The sequence below is a fragment of the Fusarium coffeatum genome (assembly GCF_003316985.1).
Source record: "Fusarium coffeatum strain FIESC_28 chromosome Unknown BRIP53273_contig_142, whole genome shotgun sequence".
Classification (NCBI taxonomy): domain Eukaryota; kingdom Fungi; phylum Ascomycota; class Sordariomycetes; order Hypocreales; family Nectriaceae; genus Fusarium; species Fusarium coffeatum.
Genome location: NW_022157935.1, coordinates 103,974 through 124,388, shown reverse-complemented (window position 1 = coordinate 124,388; position 20,415 = coordinate 103,974). Strand labels below are relative to the sequence as shown.

Below are 20,415 nucleotides of genomic sequence, written 5' to 3'. Positions count from 1 at the left end.
ACAACACCAGAACACCCCACGATCAATCATCATGGCTGCTACCCACCTATCGACATACTCCGACTGCGTCTCCTCACTACGCACATCTCTCAAATTCCTCGAATCATCCGTTGAAACACTCGACAATGGCGTCTCTGACTTCCCTCGTCTAGTCAACGTCCTAAAGACAGTCCGCGTAAGTCTTAGCTACCTCATGTCTCGATCCTTCCGCTCACATAGCTCAGCACTACGAACTTATCCCCCAACCCACACTCACAGCAGCCGAAACATCCCTCCGCGACGAAATAGGTCCTTATATCGCTCTGCTACTCGCCCGCGCAGACTCCCAAATCGAGCGCCAGGAACGCCGTATCGAGACCCTCAAAGCCCGCGCGGAGCTGCAACAGGGCCGTCTACAGCGCCCAGATGAGAACTACGACGAATACGGTAGCAAGTCTAAGAAGCAGAAAACCGGCAGTCGTAGGCTCACAACAGAGGAGAAGCTCCGCGCGCGAGCGGTTCGTCAGCGCAAGGAAGCTCTGCGGTACGGTGTGGAACGATTGGAGCTCGAGGTGCTACAGAAGGAGAGAGAGCTCAGGAAGAGGTTGGAAGGATGATGAATCATAAAGGTCAGCCGAGATGGAAAGCAACCCCAACCAAGATTCATCTTGGCAGAGATTGGATTCATGCGGCTCAAAGATCTTCTTTGGTGGAGGCGACGCATCATATCCGAGACATAAAAGCCGCATGGCATTGATCGACGCGCAATCTAAATGCGATCGGCACCGGATATGTACCCGCTCCATTGACATTTGAAGATGTCGATCCCGATAGCGACAAGCTATAATCGGAGTTCGCAAACCGGAGCATTGTGCGCTGAGTTTGGGACGATAAACGCAGATTTCCAATGGATGGATCAATGTGCACAAGAGCTGTACCTGTCTAGTCTCAGATAGGCTAGTTGAGGATCTGTTGCAATACCCCGTTTTTACTCCCACGAATCTGCCACGCGTTCCTGAGTAAAACTTAAACTCCTCAAGCGAAAGACCCAGTGGTCCCCGCCAAGTGTAGATCCTAAATTTAGCCCCAAGTTACAATTGATCAACACAGCAAGATTCAATTTGCATTCCAATAATCATCGTGTTTACTAGGTCGAAGAGGGTGCTTTGACACCCTCTCGTTATAGCTATAGCTCGCTTGGTACTCTTCATATATGCACTTGGCCACCGGATCTGCGAACAAGGTAAAACCTCTTCCATACAGAGCGGAGCCTGCCTGCTGCTCTACAAATACCACTCCTTGTACTACCCGTAGCCGGTGTGGGCTCGCAACCGTACTAGCCCATTGACTCGACGCTGCCAGCGGTCATGTCGTTCCTTCGCCAGGAGGCGGTAGGCAAGCTTTGGACCAATCCACGTCTCGTGAAATTTTCGAGGATGATAGAGAAAACGATGAATAATAAGTGAAGACAGTAGAAAAGAAGACATTCAAAGTGAGAAAGAAATGCCGGTAGCAGGCGTCGTGGTCCGGTTTATAAGACAAGGGGGTTTTTCGTCCCAAATATACTCCATCCAACATATTTCCTATCCCAGTGCTGAAACCAAATCGCCGAGTCGTGACTCTAAAAACGTTAAAATGCGACAAACAATGAACGAGCAGCCCGTACGTGGGTCTGACGGTGTTCGACGGACGTAATCTCGCGTCTCATCAAACGGGTATCCCAGGGAATCCATGCATGGATCGTTGCTCATAACAGGATGAGGTAATTGCTGGGCGCAATACCCGTCTCACCGCTTTCTTTGCGTGCCTGCCACCATCTTCCGCTGACATCCGACACCTCCAAAATTTCGTGTTTGGAGAATGAGATCTCGTTGGCATCGTCAGGGTTGGCCTCGTAACTGTAAATAGCCTTGGCCCGGTAAGGGTATTCGGTAGGTGGCACGACCGCGGTATCGTTGCCTGGCGAGTGACCTGGCTTTGATTGCGGTGGTTGTTGTTGCATGACAGAGTTGGTGTAGCTTTGGGGAACGGCAGAGCCGCGTGCTCCAGAGATACCGCCAACGGGCGAGGGGTTCTCGAAACCGTTGAGCTGGGCGGAAGTGTACATTTGGGGAGGCTGAACAGAGTTGGAAGTCTCGGGCCGACCGCCATAAGCGTTCATCGTAGATCGGTGAATGGTGGTGGATTCTTTGGCGAGAGCGAATGAGTCAAGGAAAGCTCGGGGAGTTGAAGAAGGGCTGGATCCGAAGTAGAAAGTCCATTGGACCTGCAGGCTGTTAGTCGGGCACTTGTCCAAGCTCAAGCGCAACTTACTATAACGACAGCGAGCAAAATGAAGCCAGCAGCGGCAGCTTCGCGTGCACCGCGGTTGGAATAAACCAACGAATTAACACCAGACGAAACCAAGACGATTCCTGCAGAGAGATAACCGGTGACAGCAACGTGATATGTGTGGACAACGTCACTTGCGATTACAACAAAGACGCCGACAATCAGGCACAGGCTGTACATACAGCTCCACCAGGCCAGCGTTGGGAAAGGGTCGTCCTTGGCAAGCGTGGAGTCGTTGTTTTGCTCTATCCTGCCAAAAATACAGGCAATAAAGGTCATGAACCAGGCAAGCTAGAGAAAGAGATTAGTACACAGGGCGCGACGAGGCACTAGGAAGAGACGCACCGAGGCGATAGATAGAGTGGCTAGAGCAAAGGGGTCGCCAAGAATATTGCTCATTTGAATGCCCTTGCGCTGGCCGTACATTCTTGAGTTGTCCATCTTCTGAAGCGAGGGAGAGTCGAGGGAGTACGATTGCATAAGAATGATACCGGCCCGAATGGCGATGAAGGCTGAGTGTGAGAGGGAGGAGAAGGCGCTTCTCTTTCGTTGGAGCGATCGATTGTCAATCAGTCAAGGCGAATATTCGATTGCTACCGGAGCATTCGGCGGAAGAAATGCGATGTGATGTAAAAAGGAAGAGGCTGTGTTCGAGGCGAGCCGTTTCGGTGCGTTGTGGTACAAAGCCAAGCGAATCAGTGTCGATCGTCTGTATGAATTCGGTAGGCGACGGTCGCAGAAAGTCGAGTAGAGCCGATGGATGAGAAATAATGTGTAATAATAGAATCAAGTTAAGGAAGAGAAAAAGAGTGGAATAACCCAAGACCGCGGATGAGATAATAGATGATTATCTTAAGGTAAGCGGTTCGGTTCAGTGGGAAGGAAGAAAAGAAGGAGAGAGGGTGGATGGAAATGATTGAATTGAACTGAACGGTTTGAAATGGGAAGAGAATGGACAGATTGGATGGGCGAAATGCAATGGCCTGCGGGTGAGAAGGGGGAAAAACGCGGAGACAAGGGGCAACCCAGTCCAGTCCAGTCCCAGTCTAGGCTCTAGCCCAGTGAAAGACCAGGGCAGGGGGTTCTTGTCTACCAACGGGTACAGAAGGCTGCAAGATGCTTGATACAGTATCGCAGCTAGAGCGTGATGTGATGCAAGACTATTGAATGAGTTGTGAGGTTGAGAATGCTCGAGAAATAAGCGGTAACGATAATAACAAGCTGTGCAACTCGCGAGAAATGCGCGCGGTTGGTAATAAAAACAATACAACGCACTGCAGCACAGCCAGCCAGCACAACACAGCGCAACCAGTGAGTGGCTGTCGGGTTCAGTTCTCAGGGCTGAACAAAAGCCACCTCAGTCTTGTAGCGAATAGGAATAGGGCCAGATCCTTTCTGGTAACCAGACCAGTAAAAAATGTTACTGTGAGAAAAAAGGTAAGGTGGTAACGGAGCTTATGTGACGCGGTCACAAGCAAAGACGGGATGGACACGGAATCAGGGGAATTGAAGCACAGCCAAGACCTGATCCAGTAGCCAGGTAGGGTCTGTTCGTATTTGGTGATTGTGCAACAAAAAGAAACAAATATATCAGTCAATGATAATCCGTAAAGAGAAAAGAATGGTTGGTGTTGAGAAAGGAAGTACACAGTCGTGATAGAAGATGTGAGGAGTCAGTCAGTCGAGACTGGACGGTAACTCGAACTCAAGCTCAGGCTCAGGGCAACCGCCGGTCCAGGGAACAAGTGGAAGCTATGGGTCGGGAAATGAAAGGCGTCTACTGGCCCCGAATGCTCTGAGCAAATCAAATGACGCCCGGCGACCCCTGTACCTGTAAATTGTGGCGCTTCGTCTGTTCTTTTGGCGACTATCGATAAAATAGATTGGATTGAATTCAAAATAGGCTCGAAGGGGGTCCTCTCGTGGCCGTGACAGGGTGGATTTTGCGGATGTCTTTAAGAAGCCGAGTCCGGAATTGGATCAAAGTATTTGATGCTTTACAGTTGTTTCGTTTCGATCGTGATTTATTGGTATTGAGTGTTGGTAGCAGTGCTTTCTCAAGAGTGTAATGTAAGATGGTAGACTAAATGGGAACAGCGGGAGCTGTCTTGATGGATGGATGCCCTTCAACTTATCTACAGGTATCCAGGCATCCACAGGAATGATTGAAGCAGTGCAAGATACTGTCTTGGACGCCCAGCCTTGGTCCAGTGACACCCTCCCAACCTGCATCTCCAGCATTCAGAGAGAGGCGCCTTTGCCAGGAATTTTCCCTGACTCGCGATAGGATAACCAGATAATCAGCTGCAAGATCAAATAAATGATGAATCCATTTAACGTTGGCGGATGCCGGATGGATTCTCTTTAACCCCGTGCTGTTTGAGGTTTGACCAGGGTGGAACAAAGCTGATCTATTGGCTGGCTGCAAGGGCAAAAGAGGTGGTCTTGACTCCATCGCAGGAGTTTCATCGCTGCAATCCTGGCCGCCCAAGCACAGGACCACAGTTCCCCAATATTTTCCTTGATGTACGGATACGCATACCGTATTAACAAACAGACTCTTGCTCGGTCGCGTGCGCCTCTTGAAAAGATGTCAGACATTTTTCTTGACTATCGAGTGGCTGGTGTTTGACACAAATAAGCCGCTACTTCAAGACATGAACCGCCGCCTTCTCACTCTTCCTCTTGACTGCCATTCAGAGACCAACATGGTTATTCCCATCCGTTTTATATATGAGCCTGTTACTCTTAAAAGATCCGGTTTAGCTTACCGGTCCACGATTGCCTGCATAAGATCCCAGTGACGGCAGCTGATCGTTCACAACGGTTCCGTTAGATCGGCACTGCTTAATTCGGCCATGGATCCATGCGACAGCTAGTCTACAGAGGACATATTGTACAATCGCCTACTCTCTCACGTTGGCCAAGTCTTTTATGAGGTTATCATGATCTAGTCCTTCGTTGTGTCTTGGCCGCCAATGGATCTCAAACCGCAACTCTCTCATCCGTAGCAGATGGTGTAGTAACATACAAGTCTTGAACCCGACTTGTGACCGGCTGCCTCTTTACCCGCTTAGCTCTCACAGCCCTAGAAACACGTTTTCATCCCATGTTGCACACACTGTCTGTGCCTCTGCCTGAGCCTGTAACTATCGTGGAAAGGCAAAGGTCAATGTCACCACAGGGCTTTTCTTGAAACTGCCTCTGCCCCTGTCCTCCAAGCGGGTCCTTACCCCTGGAGCCGTCAAAACTCAACTGTAAATCGCAAAGCCATTTTAGCTCGATCTTTACGATGACCAAGGTACGTATCACTGATGACCTCGGTCAATTTGAATCGACGCGTGGCTTGTCTTTGTTCTCTTCGGATGAGATCGACTAGGTTGATCGTTATGGCTTTGAAGTTGACACTGACAGCGCAGCATTGCTTGTGGAGAATGCTCCATTCACTGAAAAAGCTTGGGCTGAGGCCTTGTTCAAACGGTCGTTGGTGCGCCGCTGATCATTTGGGTTCCTTGCCCACTGTGGCTGTTGCAGATTGAGGCTCATAGTGATGCAAGTGATGTTTTGCACCTTTTTAAGAGACAGGAACATGAAGGGCGAACTGCAGATATTCTGCAGCATGTTTGTAGTTCGTCTTTCATCATGTGAGTTTCCAACATGATGGCCCTCATGACATGACGTGAAACTGGACTATGCAGTTAGCGTCAGGTACGAGTCAACAACGGCGACTGAGCTTACTTGATCTGGACTCACATAGTACGAATGGTGATATTAATTGCACCATGGGAAACATTAATAAGTCTGTGTGTATACCATTTAGATTGAGAGCCGCAAAGTAGGTCATAGCTTGAATAGTGCGTTCTGCGTCGAAGTTTATAAACACTTCTGATACAGCTTTACATCGTTTCGGAATTTTGATATGACTACAATATCCAGCAACAAGATAGTCCTGTTGCAAGACCTCTGCACAAAGTGATCTATAGCGTATTGATATGAAGGCGAAAATATCGTGAAGTCAAGTTACTTATCTCTGGTTTGTCCTCCTAGTGTCCAGATCTATCTCCAGCTGCTGGTATACCCTGAGTTGATAACCAAGCCATGCATATCACTATTATTCAAGTGCAGGTAGAACTAGTAGTTTCATTCTCCATCTGAGTTGAGTACGGGTTGTATCTGGAGCCCCTGTGATTCAGGTTTCTTCACCGACGCAACCGAGACGCTGTTGAAACATGGATCAGATGATATCCGGGGTAACGAAGAGCTTGAGCCTTGAGATCATCATCTTGACAAGATCTGAAATCATAAGAGACGCATGCACGATAAAGTGATAAAGACTTGTTTCTGTCCGGGTTTCAAAATACAGGTGTGACTCTCGTTTTCTGGTGGAGGAAACGCATGCTGGATGAGGTTACGAGTTAGGGTGAAACCAAGTCGGCATCTCAAGTTCCGAAACCAACCTCATACATTTGCCATCGTGAGCTTTATGACGTTTGAATCTCTCAGCTTCAGTGTTATCACATGTCCCGCGGATATGGCCTGCCGATGCTTGTAGTAGATCAAAGCACGTCCTCCAGTGTGCTGAATTTGATCGATTTTGTGCAACTAGCTAAAATAGATTGAAGGTACCCGATCTTGCCAAGCTACATGCTGCAAGAAAGGAAAGAAAGCTGGAGAAGGGTCATCAAGAAACAAAGAAACCGCCACAAGGATGACTTCTCAGGAGATAAAAGATTGTACTCCCATCTAGCTATATGTGAAATCAAACGATAGATCACCGAATTTGTCTTGCAAGGAAGGGAGCTTAGGCATACTGAGCCATACAAGAGAAATTCTATGAAAAATTGTAGTGCTTAACTCGATTATGTGGGCATTCTCAACCTGGTAGTTGGGGAGAGGATTGAGCTAAGCCAGAGACGACAGCACATCTACAAAGAACAAGCACAAGCCACAGCGGAGAGACACGATTATTACTCATTGCAATTTCCTGGGCTATGGGATGGTTGACGAGAAATAATAAAGACACGGGTCGACACCAACTATCCAGTAGTCAGCTTGAGATGAATGAGCTTATCCTACCCAGAAAATGATAGAGCCGGACCGCAGGATATCAGAAGAATTGACCGTCATAAGCATAAAGGACGAAACAGTTTAGTCGTCTTACGATAATTTAGAAAAGCATTTAGGCTACTTTATTTTGGTAGCCTAAGCCTTAGTGGACATTTCTTCTCTTGTCAACCTAGCCAGACACCCACGAGCAATTTGGGACTGTCTTCAGAGTCTTTTATGCTGATGTTTCTCCTGGAAAATGTAGTTCTGTATATAATTCGCTACAAAAAAAAGTACTGGACTGCCTCCGGGTAGGCGACCCGCAGGGTGTCAGAAGATTTGACCGTCATAAGCATAAGAGACGAAATGCTTTGGCCATTTTATGCCAACTTAGAGAGGCATTTAGGCTACTTTATTTTGGTAGCCTAAGCCTTAGAGGACATCTCTTCTGTTACCTACCTAGGAGACCTCTGCCAAACAACGTTGATTCTAGGGTATCTTCAAATATGTCTTCATAACTCGTCTTCAGCCTCTTGCTCCCGCTCTGCTCTCCTCACCTGGCGCTCGACGACCTCGAAACGGGACTCTATATCCGCCATCGCTCTCGAATTGCTGAGGACTCCTGTCTCATACCATGCTCGCACGGCTGTCTCGCTTCGTTGTCGAAGGTCTGCTATCTCGGCAGCTTGTGCAATCTGCGTTGCCTCGATGGCCTTCATTCGACCCTGTAGAGCTACAAGAGCTGCACTCTCTGCTGGATCTGGGATCGGGCTGTCCTTGATAGCGGTAAGAGACGACAGAATGGCGGGGAATGCTGAAGCGGAGGCTAGAACAATGGATTGGATAGCATCAACGTCGAGTTGCGATGGAGGTTCTGATGGGTCGGGTGCATGAAAGAAATCAGGATGGGCGCGGTCTGTCAAAGACAAGTCAGCATGGATTCAGGCAATAAGCTTCAAAACAACATACAAATCTTCATGAGCTCATGATAAACACGGAAATCGTCCAAGAGCCGGGAGAAGCGCCGCTCTAGTTGGCCGATTTGATCGGTCGCTGATCGATCCTGAGCCAGCGCCGGCGTTTGGGGCTGGCCGTAGAGAAGGTGCTCAACACGAAGGAGTCGCGACTCCAACAGATCGAGTGTAGAGAGAGTGGTCTCGTCCATAGTGGTGGCCATCGTGACAGCGAGCGCGCGGCACAAGCGCGGGACCTCAAGGTAAGGTACGGTAAGTAAGGTACTGGTTTGAATGAAAGAGTGGATGCGGTCAAGGGCGAAAGTGGGGGGTCAGGAGGATGTCATGAAATTGTGAGACCTGCAGAATCATGATTAGGTATCTGCTGTGAAATAGGTACGTTACCTATTTTGGCATTACCAGTTCAAAGGGATCCGACAAAGTGGAACGGTAAAATAGAATCCGATTGCCAATATTTAGAATATGCTTTTCACGAACGTTTGGGTGGAATGCTACCCATCATGAGGACGTTTTGAAGAGCTGGAGGCCGACATGATGTTTGGTCGTCTAACCCCCTGGAAAGCCCTGAAGCTAGGTATTCCCCAGATCATGGCTTGTCTAGAAACCTTCCTGATTGGTCATATCATTCCCTTGGCGCACGACTATTGGCTACATGAGTTCGGCATTACGCTCCAAGAGCTCCCCATTGTTATTTCCAAGGATCGTGGCAGGAGTCTGTGTCAGGAATTCGTACTAATCCATCTCCTGACTGTTTCTTCTTCCTCCTGCATCTCTATCAACCACAACAGCCTCGTTGGCGCTTCGCTCGTGACCTGGGCTGTCGTGACCGGAGTGTTCAACCATTTGTCTATCTTCCAGGGGCCTTTGTGCCGTGGACGGTGCAAGTCCAAGCGCAAGCACTGATCGGATTGACTGACGCAATACGGTCTAGGCCTGCCGGCCTACCACCAACTTTCCGCCTTTCCGCCTCGTGCCTAGTCAGCAACTTATCGGACTTGAATCCCGAGGAACGCAGCGATAACGAACTTGCATATACCTGCATTCCGACTTGCGACATCAACACTATCAGTATTTTATCTACCTACAAAACAACCGCCGAAACCCATACAGTACACTTTATCCCTTGCGATCGCGCCGAACAATCGACGACCCTACATCTTTTCGCCGTTAATGACGAACTACTCAACAATATCTGATGGAAACGCTTCTGCAACAGGAAGTGCCGGCGACATGTCAAGGTGAGGAGACCCGCCGACACCGGCTATGATTATCATCGTTGCTCACAACAGACTTCCCAGACCTCGACGTCGCGGTCATAAGGATGGCGGCCATGGCGGCCAAGCCACCACGATCAGCAGTGTCGTAAATCTGCTAAACACAAGTATGTTGGACGTCAATTAACCGACTCGTATGGTGCTGATATAGGTTGTCAAGTTGTTGGAGCTGGCACCCTTGCCATGCCCTCCGTTATGTCCCACATGGGAATTATGCTCGGTGTCATCCTGATTGTATGGTCTGGATTAACTGCAGCTTTCGGCCTTTATCTTCAATCTCGATGCGCGCGATATCTCGAACGAGGAACGGCCTCTTTCTTTGCCCTATCGCAAATCACCTATCCCAACGCCGCGGTTATCTTCGATGCTGCAATTGCGATCAAGTGTTTTGGAGTTGGCGTATCATACATGATTATTATTGGGGACCTCATGCCTGGTGTAGTGTTGGGCTTTTTGAGCAATGCCAATAGCGCTCCGTATCTGGTTGATCGTAACTTTTGGATCACTGCGTTTATGCTCATTATTATCCCCCTCAGCTTCCTGCGGAGGTTGGACTCGCTAAAGTACACCAGCATTGTTGCCCTGGTTTCTATTGGATATCTTATTGTGTTGGTGATTTATCACTTCGCATCTGATAAACATGCCGATCCAGGAAGTATCAGAGTGATTCAATGGGGTGGAGCTGTCGAGACATTGAGCGCTCTACCCGTTGTGGTCTTTGCTTATACTTGCCACCAAAACGTATGTAAACCACAGTCGGTCGTCGAGCCCAGCTAACTTATGCAGATGTTCTCTATCCTGAACGAACTAAAGGACAACTCCCCTAGGAGTGTTGTTGGCGTTGTCGGTTCCAGCATTGGCTCTGCCGCCTCCATATACATTGTCGTGGCTATCACTGGATACCTTACTTTTGGAAATGCCGTTGTTGGCAACATTGTGTCTATGTGTAAGTATTTTCTCCTTTTGCCTGGAAATGATAGGACCCCCACTAACACGAATAGATCCTACTGGAGCTGCTTCAACAATTGGAAAGGCCGCCATTGTTGTCCTCGTCACGTTCTCGGTCCCGTTGCAAGTGCATCCTTGCCGAGCTTCATTAGATGCCGTCCTAAAATGGCGACCAAACCGCAACTCGTCAAACAATGGCCGAACTGCGGCGCCTCTCCTACCTACAGCTCCAGCTGGAGATCACGGGAGCACTGCCCCAATGTCCGACTTTCGTTTCGCAGTCATCACCACTTTTATCCTGACTTTTGCTTATATGACTGCTCTTTCAGTCACCAGTCTTGATCGTGTCCTGGCCTTTGTTGGCAGTACAGGATCGACTTCTATCAGCTTCATTCTTCCTGGCCTCTTCTACTACAAGATCAGTAACCCGGATAGCACCTACCATCAACGATTGGTCAAGGAAGATGACGATATCGATGGAGATTCTTCCACTTCTGATGTGGAAGACTCTGCTGCTCTGGCGCAGAGCACAACTAGCGTTCGCAGTGGTGTAAGCCTCGCTAGCAACGCAAGCACACACAGCAACCGAAACTCCTGGCGATGGCGCCGTAAGTGGCGATGGGACCTTGAACATATTGAACACCATCACCTACGCAGAATGGCACTTGGTCTCGCAATATATGGAGCCGTTGTCATGTCTGTGTGTCTTGCACTCAACATTTTCTTTATTGTCACTCATTAAACTGTATCATCTTTTTCTTACGGCCTTATCGGGATGACGTATGTTGGATAAAGGCGTTGTTAAGACGGGGGCATATGTTGGTTCTTCCTGTTTTCCGAGCGACTCATCTTCCATAGACTGCTTAAACGTGTTTAGACATGGTATTGGGTAGCGCTTCAATACAGTAGTTATTAATAGCGACAAATGACTTGACTCTAAATGGTTTGAGCCGTTGCAAACGTATATCGTACAGTCTCCTTTCGAGCGGAACGGGCACTCAATGCCTGTGAAGGATCCCCGTCATTTTTGGTGTTGATCCTGCTCTATAAATTGCTGATCATTCAAGATCGGGTGATGTCGAACCCCAAACCAACGCCCCGAAATGCCTTTTCATACATATCATACAGCTTTCCGGACCTTCTTAACGAATCTTGACCTCATTCTTGTTCAAAACACCCTTTGTCTCGTCTTGCTTGGGGCCGAACTGCTTCTTTGGCAGAATGCCCACCATGGAGAGTAACCTCCATGCTGTGTCCGTAGGCTGTGCACCAACACCAATCCAGTACCTCGCGCGTTGACTATCGAGCTTGATGTCCTTGTGAAGCTTTCCAGAAGTGTCGTAAGGGTCGGCCTTGGGGATCGGGTCGTATGTACCAATGACTTCGAGCGGGCGGGAGTTACGAGCCGTCCTGGGTGATGGTTAGTGGTGCGTTCAATCGGTGCACTGTATTGGCGGGCGAACGAACCGTGCGTGGGCAATGACGATGTTGTAAAAGGGCTGATTTCGACGCCCGAAGCGGGCGAGACGGATCTTGACAACCATGGCGGCGATATGGGGAACTTGACGACCACGATAATAGCAATCGGCTGGCAAATGCTAGTATCCTGAAGGTTGGAACAATTTCGAATCGGAATCGGGGTCTAGTTTCGCCGATGTGGCTGGTGTGCCGACAAGGGTGGAGTACGACGGGAATAGTGTGGCTCTCACATCTAGCTAGGGAAGCAGCAACCTGCTGAGTGATGTCAGTCCCCTGGACCTTGCAACATTACTCACTGACGACATATAGAAACCACTCGGCTTTCACGTCATCTGAACTCTTCCACTGATCCATCATCATTGAGATTTCGACGAGAGACGATCAAACTCTACATAAATAGAAAGATTCAAAAATACAAAATGGCGATTAAGGTAAGTGATGAGAGCATTCTCTAGATGTCGAGTACTAACTGTCCCAGACACTCGGAGCCAAAGCTGCTGCTGCTCTCGATCAGGAGCTTATGAGCACTGGTGCATTCTCACTTGACCAGCTCATGGAGCTCGCTGGTCTTGCTGTCTCTCAAGCTGGTGAGTTGTTTAGTAGCTAGGCTACGTCTTACATGTCACTTTTGAGCTCTCCTGTATCATTTCTGGCCGTTTAGCAAGGCCTATAACAGCCGCCACGGTGTTCGGTTTACTAACGTCACCAGTGTACCGTCTTCAGCCTCTCGAGAACGGCCGCAGAATTCTGGTTGCTTGTGGGCCAGGAAACAACGGTATGTCTCTCAGCAACTCATCGGTGCACATAACTAAGAAGCTTCAGGTGGTGACGGACTGGTGGCTGCCCGCCATCTCCGACAGTATGGCTATAGCCCGACCGTCTTCTACCCCAAAAGAAGTAAGAACGATCTCTACCAGGTAAGTTGGCGTCTTCATCTGGTTTTCACCATCATTTCACAATGGGCGGTATCGTGGACCGTCCTGTCTCGCAAAACGTCGCGATCTTGCAGTTGTACGCTTTATAGAATTCATTTGTCGTCTGTTCTTCTACCAGTTCTGCGGGAATCGTTAAATGGCAATAACTGGCGTATCGTGAAATTGGTGTATCCAGCCTTCCCTCATGTCTCGTCTCGTTTCCATGCCCGGAAGCCGAAAAGTCGCTGATCCTCTTACTAGCGACTCGCAAAACAACTTGAAGACCTCGATGTCCCATTCGTGGAGGATTTCTCTTCTGCGCTGAATTCGACAGATCATATTGTCGATGCGATCTTTGGTATGTTGTCCATGCTTTATAGTGACAGCGTCTGACCGTTGATCTAGGTTTTAGTTTTTCGGGAGAAGTTCGAGAGCCTTTTCCTGCAGTGATTCAAGCACTCCAAGACACCAAATTACCGGTCACATCAGTCGATGCTCCATCATCGTGGGATATCGAAGATGGGCCGCCCAAGTCTGGACTTGGTAGCTCCTTTATGCCTACTGCACTTATTAGCCTGACAGCACCAAAGCCACTAGTGAAGCACTTCAAAGGTCGACACTTTATTGGCGGACGGTACGCACCGGTACAATATGGTTGGCTCGAGGTAACTGACTCCCAAAATAGGTTTGTAACTCCATCCATCGCCAAGAAATTTGAATTCGAAGTCCCGGAGTACAAAGGTATTGATCAGGTCGTTGAGATTGAAGTTTCCGGGCAGAAGCTCTAAAAACGGTCGGATTGCTTGCGATTCGAAAACAGGGGGCTCCAATCACCATCCTCTGTCGATCTTTTGAATAGCAATCGTATCACATGATCCGACAGCCTCCCCTCAAACTATTTGGACAGACTGGACTTGGGCACTGTCCGTCTCGCATCATGTCTTTGAGGAATATGACGCCGTGGGGACATGCAAGCAATGGCGGACGAAAGAATTGACAAAATTCAACATAAATGAGATACTCTTTCCCGCAGACGTGGCATGCAGCCGAATGCTGCGTGCACATTTATTGTGAGCTCGAGCTTTGTCTTAAAGTTCGAATAGGTGATGATCGATGTCGTCGATTGAGAAAGGGTAGACCCGCACCAACGACATGGACAATGACGTTGAAGACTGGCGTATGGGTAAGGGGAAACAAAGACAAGCTGACGGTTCGCATAGGCGAAATATAGTAACGGTGAATGGATCAACAGTCGTCGCGAAACAGAAGCTCGTTCAAGGTAGCTGGATAGGGCTGATATAAAGAGTGTGGCGTCGAAACAGATGTGCTGTCTAACAGAGTACAGACGTAGTTGCCGGTTGCCACCGAGGCCCAGTGTGTCCAGCGAGTCCAGTATATCCAGGGGGCTTAGGGGGGTTACAGGGACCCAGCCGGAGCTTAAAAATTGCAAAGACGAGTCCACGTCAGGTTGGTTGTCTCGGCCCCAGGCGACGTTACCTGGAAGAGTCGTGGCAAAAGAGGGACATGACGACTCTCGGATGGTGCCGCACTGATGGTACAGGTACGAAATAGAAAAGGGAACAAAAGCATGCGACCACGAGGCATTTTGAAGAAAGCGATATTAAAATCCTGTGCGTCCGCCGAGCAGCAACTTTTGGTGGAAAACACTACTCTACTCTTACGCTTGTCTGATGAGAGAGTCAAGGAGCCGGAGCATTTGCTCCTCGACCCGCATGGTAGGCGGGGTCTGTAATGCGGCGCTTACAAAAACCGTACTGTACAGATGTATGCACCTCACCTGGGTCCGCTTTTTTCTATGCAGAGGTAACAAGTTCCTTCATGAACCAGACCGAAGGCTGCTGCTTTGCCTACCTTTCTAACGGTGTTTGGATCTCGACTTTCGTTTTCAGCGACGTTGTTAGCATTGGCATCTTGACATTGTCATTGACCCCGTTCGCTGATGTCAGCCGCCAGGTTCAACGGGGCCGCTCTTGTTAATCAGCCCTGAAAGAACGGACATGTCTCTCCGACTTGTCCGTCACACTTGCGCCATTGACTCAAGGCCTGACGGAACTTGGAACGAGGCTCCAAAAAAGTAAAAACTCGAGTGCTCGAGGGTCTCAATGATTCGGCAACTGTGGACTTGTCCTCGGAATCGGTGCGAGAACGTGGGACGGCGCCGCTGACTAGTGGTTATATATCGAAAGCTGGGCTTCGCAGTCTGGTACTGCCAACGGTTAGAGGATGCAGCGAAGTGCAAGAATTGATTTCGAATTGGGTTGACCTGAACTAAAAGATCCCGACGCTACAACCGTCAGGGTCCTCGTGGTGGCCCACGATCTCGGGACCCACGATCGTAAATGGAGCATTGTCGCGGTAGATCGAACGGCGTCCCGTCATGCCTCGAATCTGACTGGCTGACTATAGGCTAGTCCTCAAGTCAACGGAGCCAAATCACCCTCCAACTCAGCTCATACTACCCCAGCTGCACTGCACTAAAGCTAAGAAAATTTATCTCTTGCGGCACAGTGTACGGTTCATTAGTTGACGTGCTGTCTACAGTAAAATCCCCGTCAGATGAGCTGCGCCACAAGTCAGGTTGGGTCAGGTCAGGTAAGACAGGGTCGGGTATCACGACACGACTCTCCACGGTTCAAGGGACCAGGGATAAAGTTTCCGAATCTTCAATACGGCCACTAACTGCGTCCCTCTCCTCGGAATTCTGTGCACGGCCTTTGAGCATCTACCCCTGTCAAAGAGTGGCTTTTGGACGTGGGAGATTTTCAGTCAGCTTTTCAAGCCCCCGTACCGACATCCCGGTCGCGGAGTCGAGAATGAGGTCGAGAACGTCAAAGACAACCTGAACCTGCGGCTTTGTTACCCGATCATGACACCCACAGACTGCAGACAGATTGTTTCAAGATCGGGGAAGAACTATGGGATAAGATACACAGCCTTCGTGTCCTGAGGCGAGAACATTGCCGGCAATCGTGCTTTGCTTCGACAGTATTACCCCGGTTGGGTTCGGCAGTGGTGGGTGGGCAGCGTTTCTCCCAAGCTGTGGCGTAGCTTCGAGTGCGTCGTCCTCTTGAAGCCCTAGAAGAAGTCAATTGGGCCAGTATTGAGGCACGGTCGCAAGCTTGTGGAAGATAAAGCTGCATCTCGAAGATCTTGCGCTTTTTTGGCTCCTGATGCCGGCACACCCGTACATCTGAAAGTCCTGGGCCAGGGCCACTCTCAGCTGCCAGCAGGGATCATGTTATCAAACCGGATTAGAGAATACTGCGTTAGTGGCCAGCTTTCCCCCTTCCGCGGCTCAAGATTCGAAAACCAATGCCTCGCATACATAAATGGAATTTCTGTCTAGCTTGTGAATTGCACTTGCGACCATTTTACGGATACAACGCGGAGGACAGCAACGCTCAAGCAGACCCCTGCAATAGATCTCGAGATGAAACAATACCTGGTCATTGGGTTCTGCCCCAGATGCTCCGTATTCGAGCTAATGACTTGGATGTTGGCCCTTATTTACGATGACAGATGGAGACTGTTGGACATTTGGGTACCCGCAAACCAGAGAATGTATCGAGTGAGCGGTGAGAATGGCTATGGTACAATATTCTGGCAGCGGAGGGGTTCCCACTGATACCACTGGTCAATTATATGAGTCGTGTTGGATAATTAAGGCCGACCCCTGCTTGGTGTAGGGACACCACGCCGGCCTCAGCGGTCAAAGTTGAGTCGGAGAGGGTTTTCCGGGGTGGAGCAAAACGTTGATGGAAGGGGAACGCATCATTGCCCTAGCAGACGATGCCCAAGGATGCATATCAGCCATGGATGCGATATGCGAATTGCAAAGGGTATCATGGAGGCTTGAATAATTAGATCTCAGGGTCCTTCTCTCCAGGCGGAGTGTTTCCTCCTTGACAACCCACGAGCCCAATAACGACCGGAAAAACCGAACCGGAGGTGACTCCGGTTCTTAGGGGGCATTTGACTGGCGTGGCCCACTGAATTATTCACTGGCGAAAAAGCCACAGAGGCCTAAGTGTAGCGGTACTCATACTGTGTTTCACTGTTTAATTGTGTGAGTACCTTTCTCGTGTTCGTCAATTGCCTTAGTTGGCGATGATCCCGAGTTGCTTCATTGACGTCATAATTATCAACTGCCGCTTACCAGAACATTCTACACAGAAGAATGTTCTAGTACTTTACTGCAACATCACACTACATCGAACTGATCAAAGAATAAACTAGAAGATGCTTCAGAGTTTTTGTTGGCTCGAGGGTCGTTTAGACTCGGCCAATCTAGCTAAGTAGCTAATAGCGCATCGCCATAGCGACACGGCTTCGCTTCAGTTCGCAACCCGCCTGCCCACCTTCAACGGTTAACCATCCCAATCTGAGTATAGAGCCAGTCAGCTATACTTTACCTGCATGACTGCATGCATGACCAGTCCTCTTATAGGATGTAGGTACACGCAACGTCACTCGCCTCAGTCACCTTATTAAGTTGCCAAGACACGACATGGCATCCAATGCTACGACAGCTCTTGGACCCCACAGAGTCAGCCCTTCGATGCTAAGATCCGCGAAATTTCCAACCGCCAGTCTCGCCTAGGTATTCGTCAACCTCATCACAGACACCGAGGGCGGGTCCTTGACTGTTCTCGGAGCTATCTCTCCTTCTTTATCCAGATATTGATGAGTCAAGGTACTTATCGTCACGCTTCGAGTAGTGGGGGTTAGTCGTCTTGGGATCAGACGCTGTTGATATCAACCTCGTGGAAGGTTAGGCCCGTGTTGCGGACCATTGGGCAATGGATATCGTATCATCTGATGATATGCCTAGAGTGGATGCATCTCGGGCAATAGTCTAAGCTAGACACGTTGTAGGGCGAGAGCTCACTAGTCTGGCAGGGAGCTAGGAAGAGCACAACACATTGCGAGAAGAAGCATTGCGTGGCTGTTGGGGACAAGCATGTGGAATCATTTGGCTATGACCATAACTTGCGTACATTCACCCCATCTAGAACAAGAAGAAGACACTTGTCAGATTCTGAAAGGAGAGGCAGAAGCCTGCAGGGTTTGTCGAGGCAAGACACTGTCAGGCTACATCACGATAGTGACGAACAACTGCATTTGAAAAACACTCACCATGTATTGGTACACAGTGAGAGAGAGCACCAACAGAGCCTTGTTTGTGACTCACCGTCCTGTCGATAAGAATACGAAGAAGTCCGGGCGTACGTATGATTCAATTCTGCTCGATGATTATTTCCTCATGCAGTTGAAAGTGAGTATATCGGGATGTCCAGCCCCTGGGCTTGCTATTCATGGAGTAGACCTTCCAACGGACGGTTTGGTCCGCTTGGTAGAGTGTTGTTTAAGCATAATATCAAAGCGTCGAATGGCCGTACGCCCTGTGTTGGGTATCTGAAGGAAGTGTTCCTGGTAGCCTAGCGAGGTTGAAGATGCTTGACCGGTCAATGCGTTTGATTATTACACAGCTGTCTCAAACCTTGGTGGTGTAAGTGTCCGGGATAATCACCGAGGTGCAAGTACTTCAGCGAGTGAAAGATGTGAGAGATTGGTGCGATTACTTCTTTCTATCCCTGAGTTCTGAAGGGTAGACCCAGGCAGTACAAAGATTCGACCAGCGGATTATTGCGAGAAGATTGAATTTCAATATGACGATATGGCTAGTGTTGCGAGACTTTCCTCCTCACCCGCTCTGTCCCAGCGAATTCAAGATGATCGCATCAGCCATCAACAGTCTTCGCACGCCAAGAGGCCAATAGTTGGACCGGGCATCTGTTTGCCGCCTCGCAAAGGATAATGCTCCCACTGTTTGTATATTGTGGCTTCGAGGTCCTTAACAAAACTCTCGGAGCATGGAGAATGACTGTCAGCATTGCCTCTCTCCGCACCAATATCCACAGAAGAATCAACTTGGACAAATCTACGGCCTTGTCCGTAGAATACTGCAATGCCGTATCGATTCTCTTCTGATTTAGGTATAGTATGAGCATGGCCTTGGGATTTCTTGATGCTGTAATCGATTATCCAGACAGGGAAGGCATGCGTGTTGATAATGGCTTCGATAATCCTTTGCGCCATCTGAACGATTCCGGGGCCAGTTTCTCTCCAACGAGGATTGTACTCTATGGCCAAGTTCACAAATCCATCTTCTCCTTCTTGTCGTGATGCCAGAGCGTGATGTCGCAGGCCGTACCAGATGAAGTTCCACCGATCTGGTTGCAAAATAAAGAGGTCTCTGTATGGACGTATCGTAGTATAATGATCTTTTGAATCGCCATCTCTGAAGCAAAGCATCTCTGGCATCATTGAAAATGGTTGCGTGAGATGTGTGTTTCGTCGTACTGCTTGCCGTTGGTTCAACCGATAATGGTCCCGTATTATGATACTAGATTCTTTACAAGCCATCCAAAGGCCGCTATCGATCATATACGTCGACGGGTTCTGGGAAAACCACGAGATCTGGGCTTGTTGTCGTTTGGATCCGATTAAAGGAACATCGTCAACGGATTTCACCACCCAACTTGGTGCTGAAAGAATAAGACCGCATATTCTCACACCAGGGATCACTCCATTAGGAAGGTCCTCTGACGGTGTTCGAGATTCGTTGGAAGATATTGTGAAGTAATGCACCCCTGGTTGGTCGGAGCGGACTGCGAATTTCCAAATCCGATCTCGTAACTCAGGAGGGAGATCTAGAAAACGAAAGAAATGAGGCGACATTGTTAAAAGGACCAGATATATAGGAGGTAAGGTTGAATACAAAGATGCAATAGCTGTGGTACGAAAGACCAAAGACAAATGATGTCGAGGTGTTATGCTTCAGCAAGGGTCCAGAAAAGGTAAAAGAAATGAGCAAAATGGAACAAAATAGAGGAAATACCAGGCAGTGACTCATCACCATTTGAAGAATCTATCGAGTGGATCAATTTGGTAGTCAGTTTGTCAGTTTATGCAGTAGTGATGCAGAAGAAGAGGTAAAACATGTCATTATTTAGGCCGCGGATGGGGCATTATATGTGCAGGATCTTACATCATAGGCGAATGGAAGGAAGAGACCAATTTCTATGTCGGTAAAGAGAAGTCACGTTGAGACGGTCAAGATTGAACTAAACAAGTAATATCAATTTGTGTACATAAACACTCTGGCAATCTCGATAACAACTAACTAATTATACAAATTATACAGACATAGGAGGCAAATAAAGGTCAAGACCCCCTCAATCTTGTACGGAGAGGATCTGACTGTCGCTATACATAGGAGAGAAATCAGGTGCCAAAGCACTCGTGTTCTTGACAATGGAGTGCTTGACTGTCGGGAACATAGGAAAATAGAGGAGATAAGGGTTGGTTCCCTTTTAGTCTTAGACATCGAGCGCCTGACTGTGGTGGGTATACATAGAAAAGGTTTGAGGGATCGAGTTCCTCTTA

At 48.8% G+C, this 20,415-nt stretch overlaps 7 protein-coding genes across 7 annotated transcripts; 3 read left to right on the top strand and 4 right to left on the bottom strand.

Moving 5' to 3' along the window:
- Positions 1-31: 31 nt before the first annotated feature.
- FIESC28_06578 (uncharacterized protein) lies at positions 32-596 on the top strand (the record flags this gene model as incomplete). The annotated part of the gene is made up of 2 exons (XM_031160721.1): positions 32-175; positions 225-596. 2 exons carry the CDS (start codon positions 32-34, stop codon positions 594-596), a joined length of 516 nt encoding a protein of 171 aa, XP_031015099.1.
- Positions 597-1,726: 1,130 nt separating this feature from the next.
- On the bottom strand, positions 1,727-2,751 carry FIESC28_06577 (uncharacterized protein; the record flags this gene model as incomplete). Its single annotated transcript, XM_031160720.1, has 3 exons — positions 1,727-2,245; positions 2,293-2,601; positions 2,656-2,751. The coding sequence occupies 3 exons, from the start codon at positions 2,749-2,751 to the stop codon at positions 1,727-1,729; spliced, it is 924 nt and encodes a 307-aa protein (XP_031015098.1).
- A 5,117-nt stretch (positions 2,752-7,868) lies between these two features.
- Positions 7,869-8,533, bottom strand: FIESC28_06576 (uncharacterized protein; the record flags this gene model as incomplete). The annotated part of the gene is made up of 2 exons (XM_031160719.1): positions 7,869-8,272; positions 8,326-8,533. 2 exons carry the CDS (start codon positions 8,531-8,533, stop codon positions 7,869-7,871), a joined length of 612 nt encoding a protein of 203 aa, XP_031015097.1.
- Positions 8,534-9,808: 1,275 nt separating this feature from the next.
- On the top strand, positions 9,809-11,294 carry FIESC28_06575 (uncharacterized protein; the record flags this gene model as incomplete). Its single annotated transcript, XM_031160718.1, has 3 exons — positions 9,809-10,345; positions 10,391-10,550; positions 10,606-11,294. 3 exons carry the CDS (start codon positions 9,809-9,811, stop codon positions 11,292-11,294), a joined length of 1,386 nt encoding a protein of 461 aa, XP_031015096.1.
- A 400-nt stretch (positions 11,295-11,694) lies between these two features.
- On the bottom strand, positions 11,695-12,096 carry FIESC28_06574 (uncharacterized protein; the record flags this gene model as incomplete). Its single annotated transcript, XM_031160717.1, has 2 exons — positions 11,695-11,962; positions 12,020-12,096. The coding sequence occupies 2 exons, from the start codon at positions 12,094-12,096 to the stop codon at positions 11,695-11,697; spliced, it is 345 nt and encodes a 114-aa protein (XP_031015095.1).
- A 354-nt stretch (positions 12,097-12,450) lies between these two features.
- On the top strand, positions 12,451-13,733 carry FIESC28_06573 (uncharacterized protein; the record flags this gene model as incomplete). Its single annotated transcript, XM_031160716.1, has 7 exons — positions 12,451-12,462; positions 12,510-12,618; positions 12,741-12,806; positions 12,854-12,948; positions 13,207-13,303; positions 13,351-13,579; positions 13,631-13,733. The coding sequence occupies 7 exons, from the start codon at positions 12,451-12,453 to the stop codon at positions 13,731-13,733; spliced, it is 711 nt and encodes a 236-aa protein (XP_031015094.1).
- A 4,981-nt stretch (positions 13,734-18,714) lies between these two features.
- Positions 18,715-19,290, bottom strand: FIESC28_06572 (uncharacterized protein; the record flags this gene model as incomplete). Its single annotated transcript, XM_031160715.1, has 1 exon — positions 18,715-19,290. One exon carries the CDS (start codon positions 19,288-19,290, stop codon positions 18,715-18,717), a length of 576 nt encoding a protein of 191 aa, XP_031015093.1.
- Positions 19,291-20,415: the final 1,125 nt, after the last annotated feature.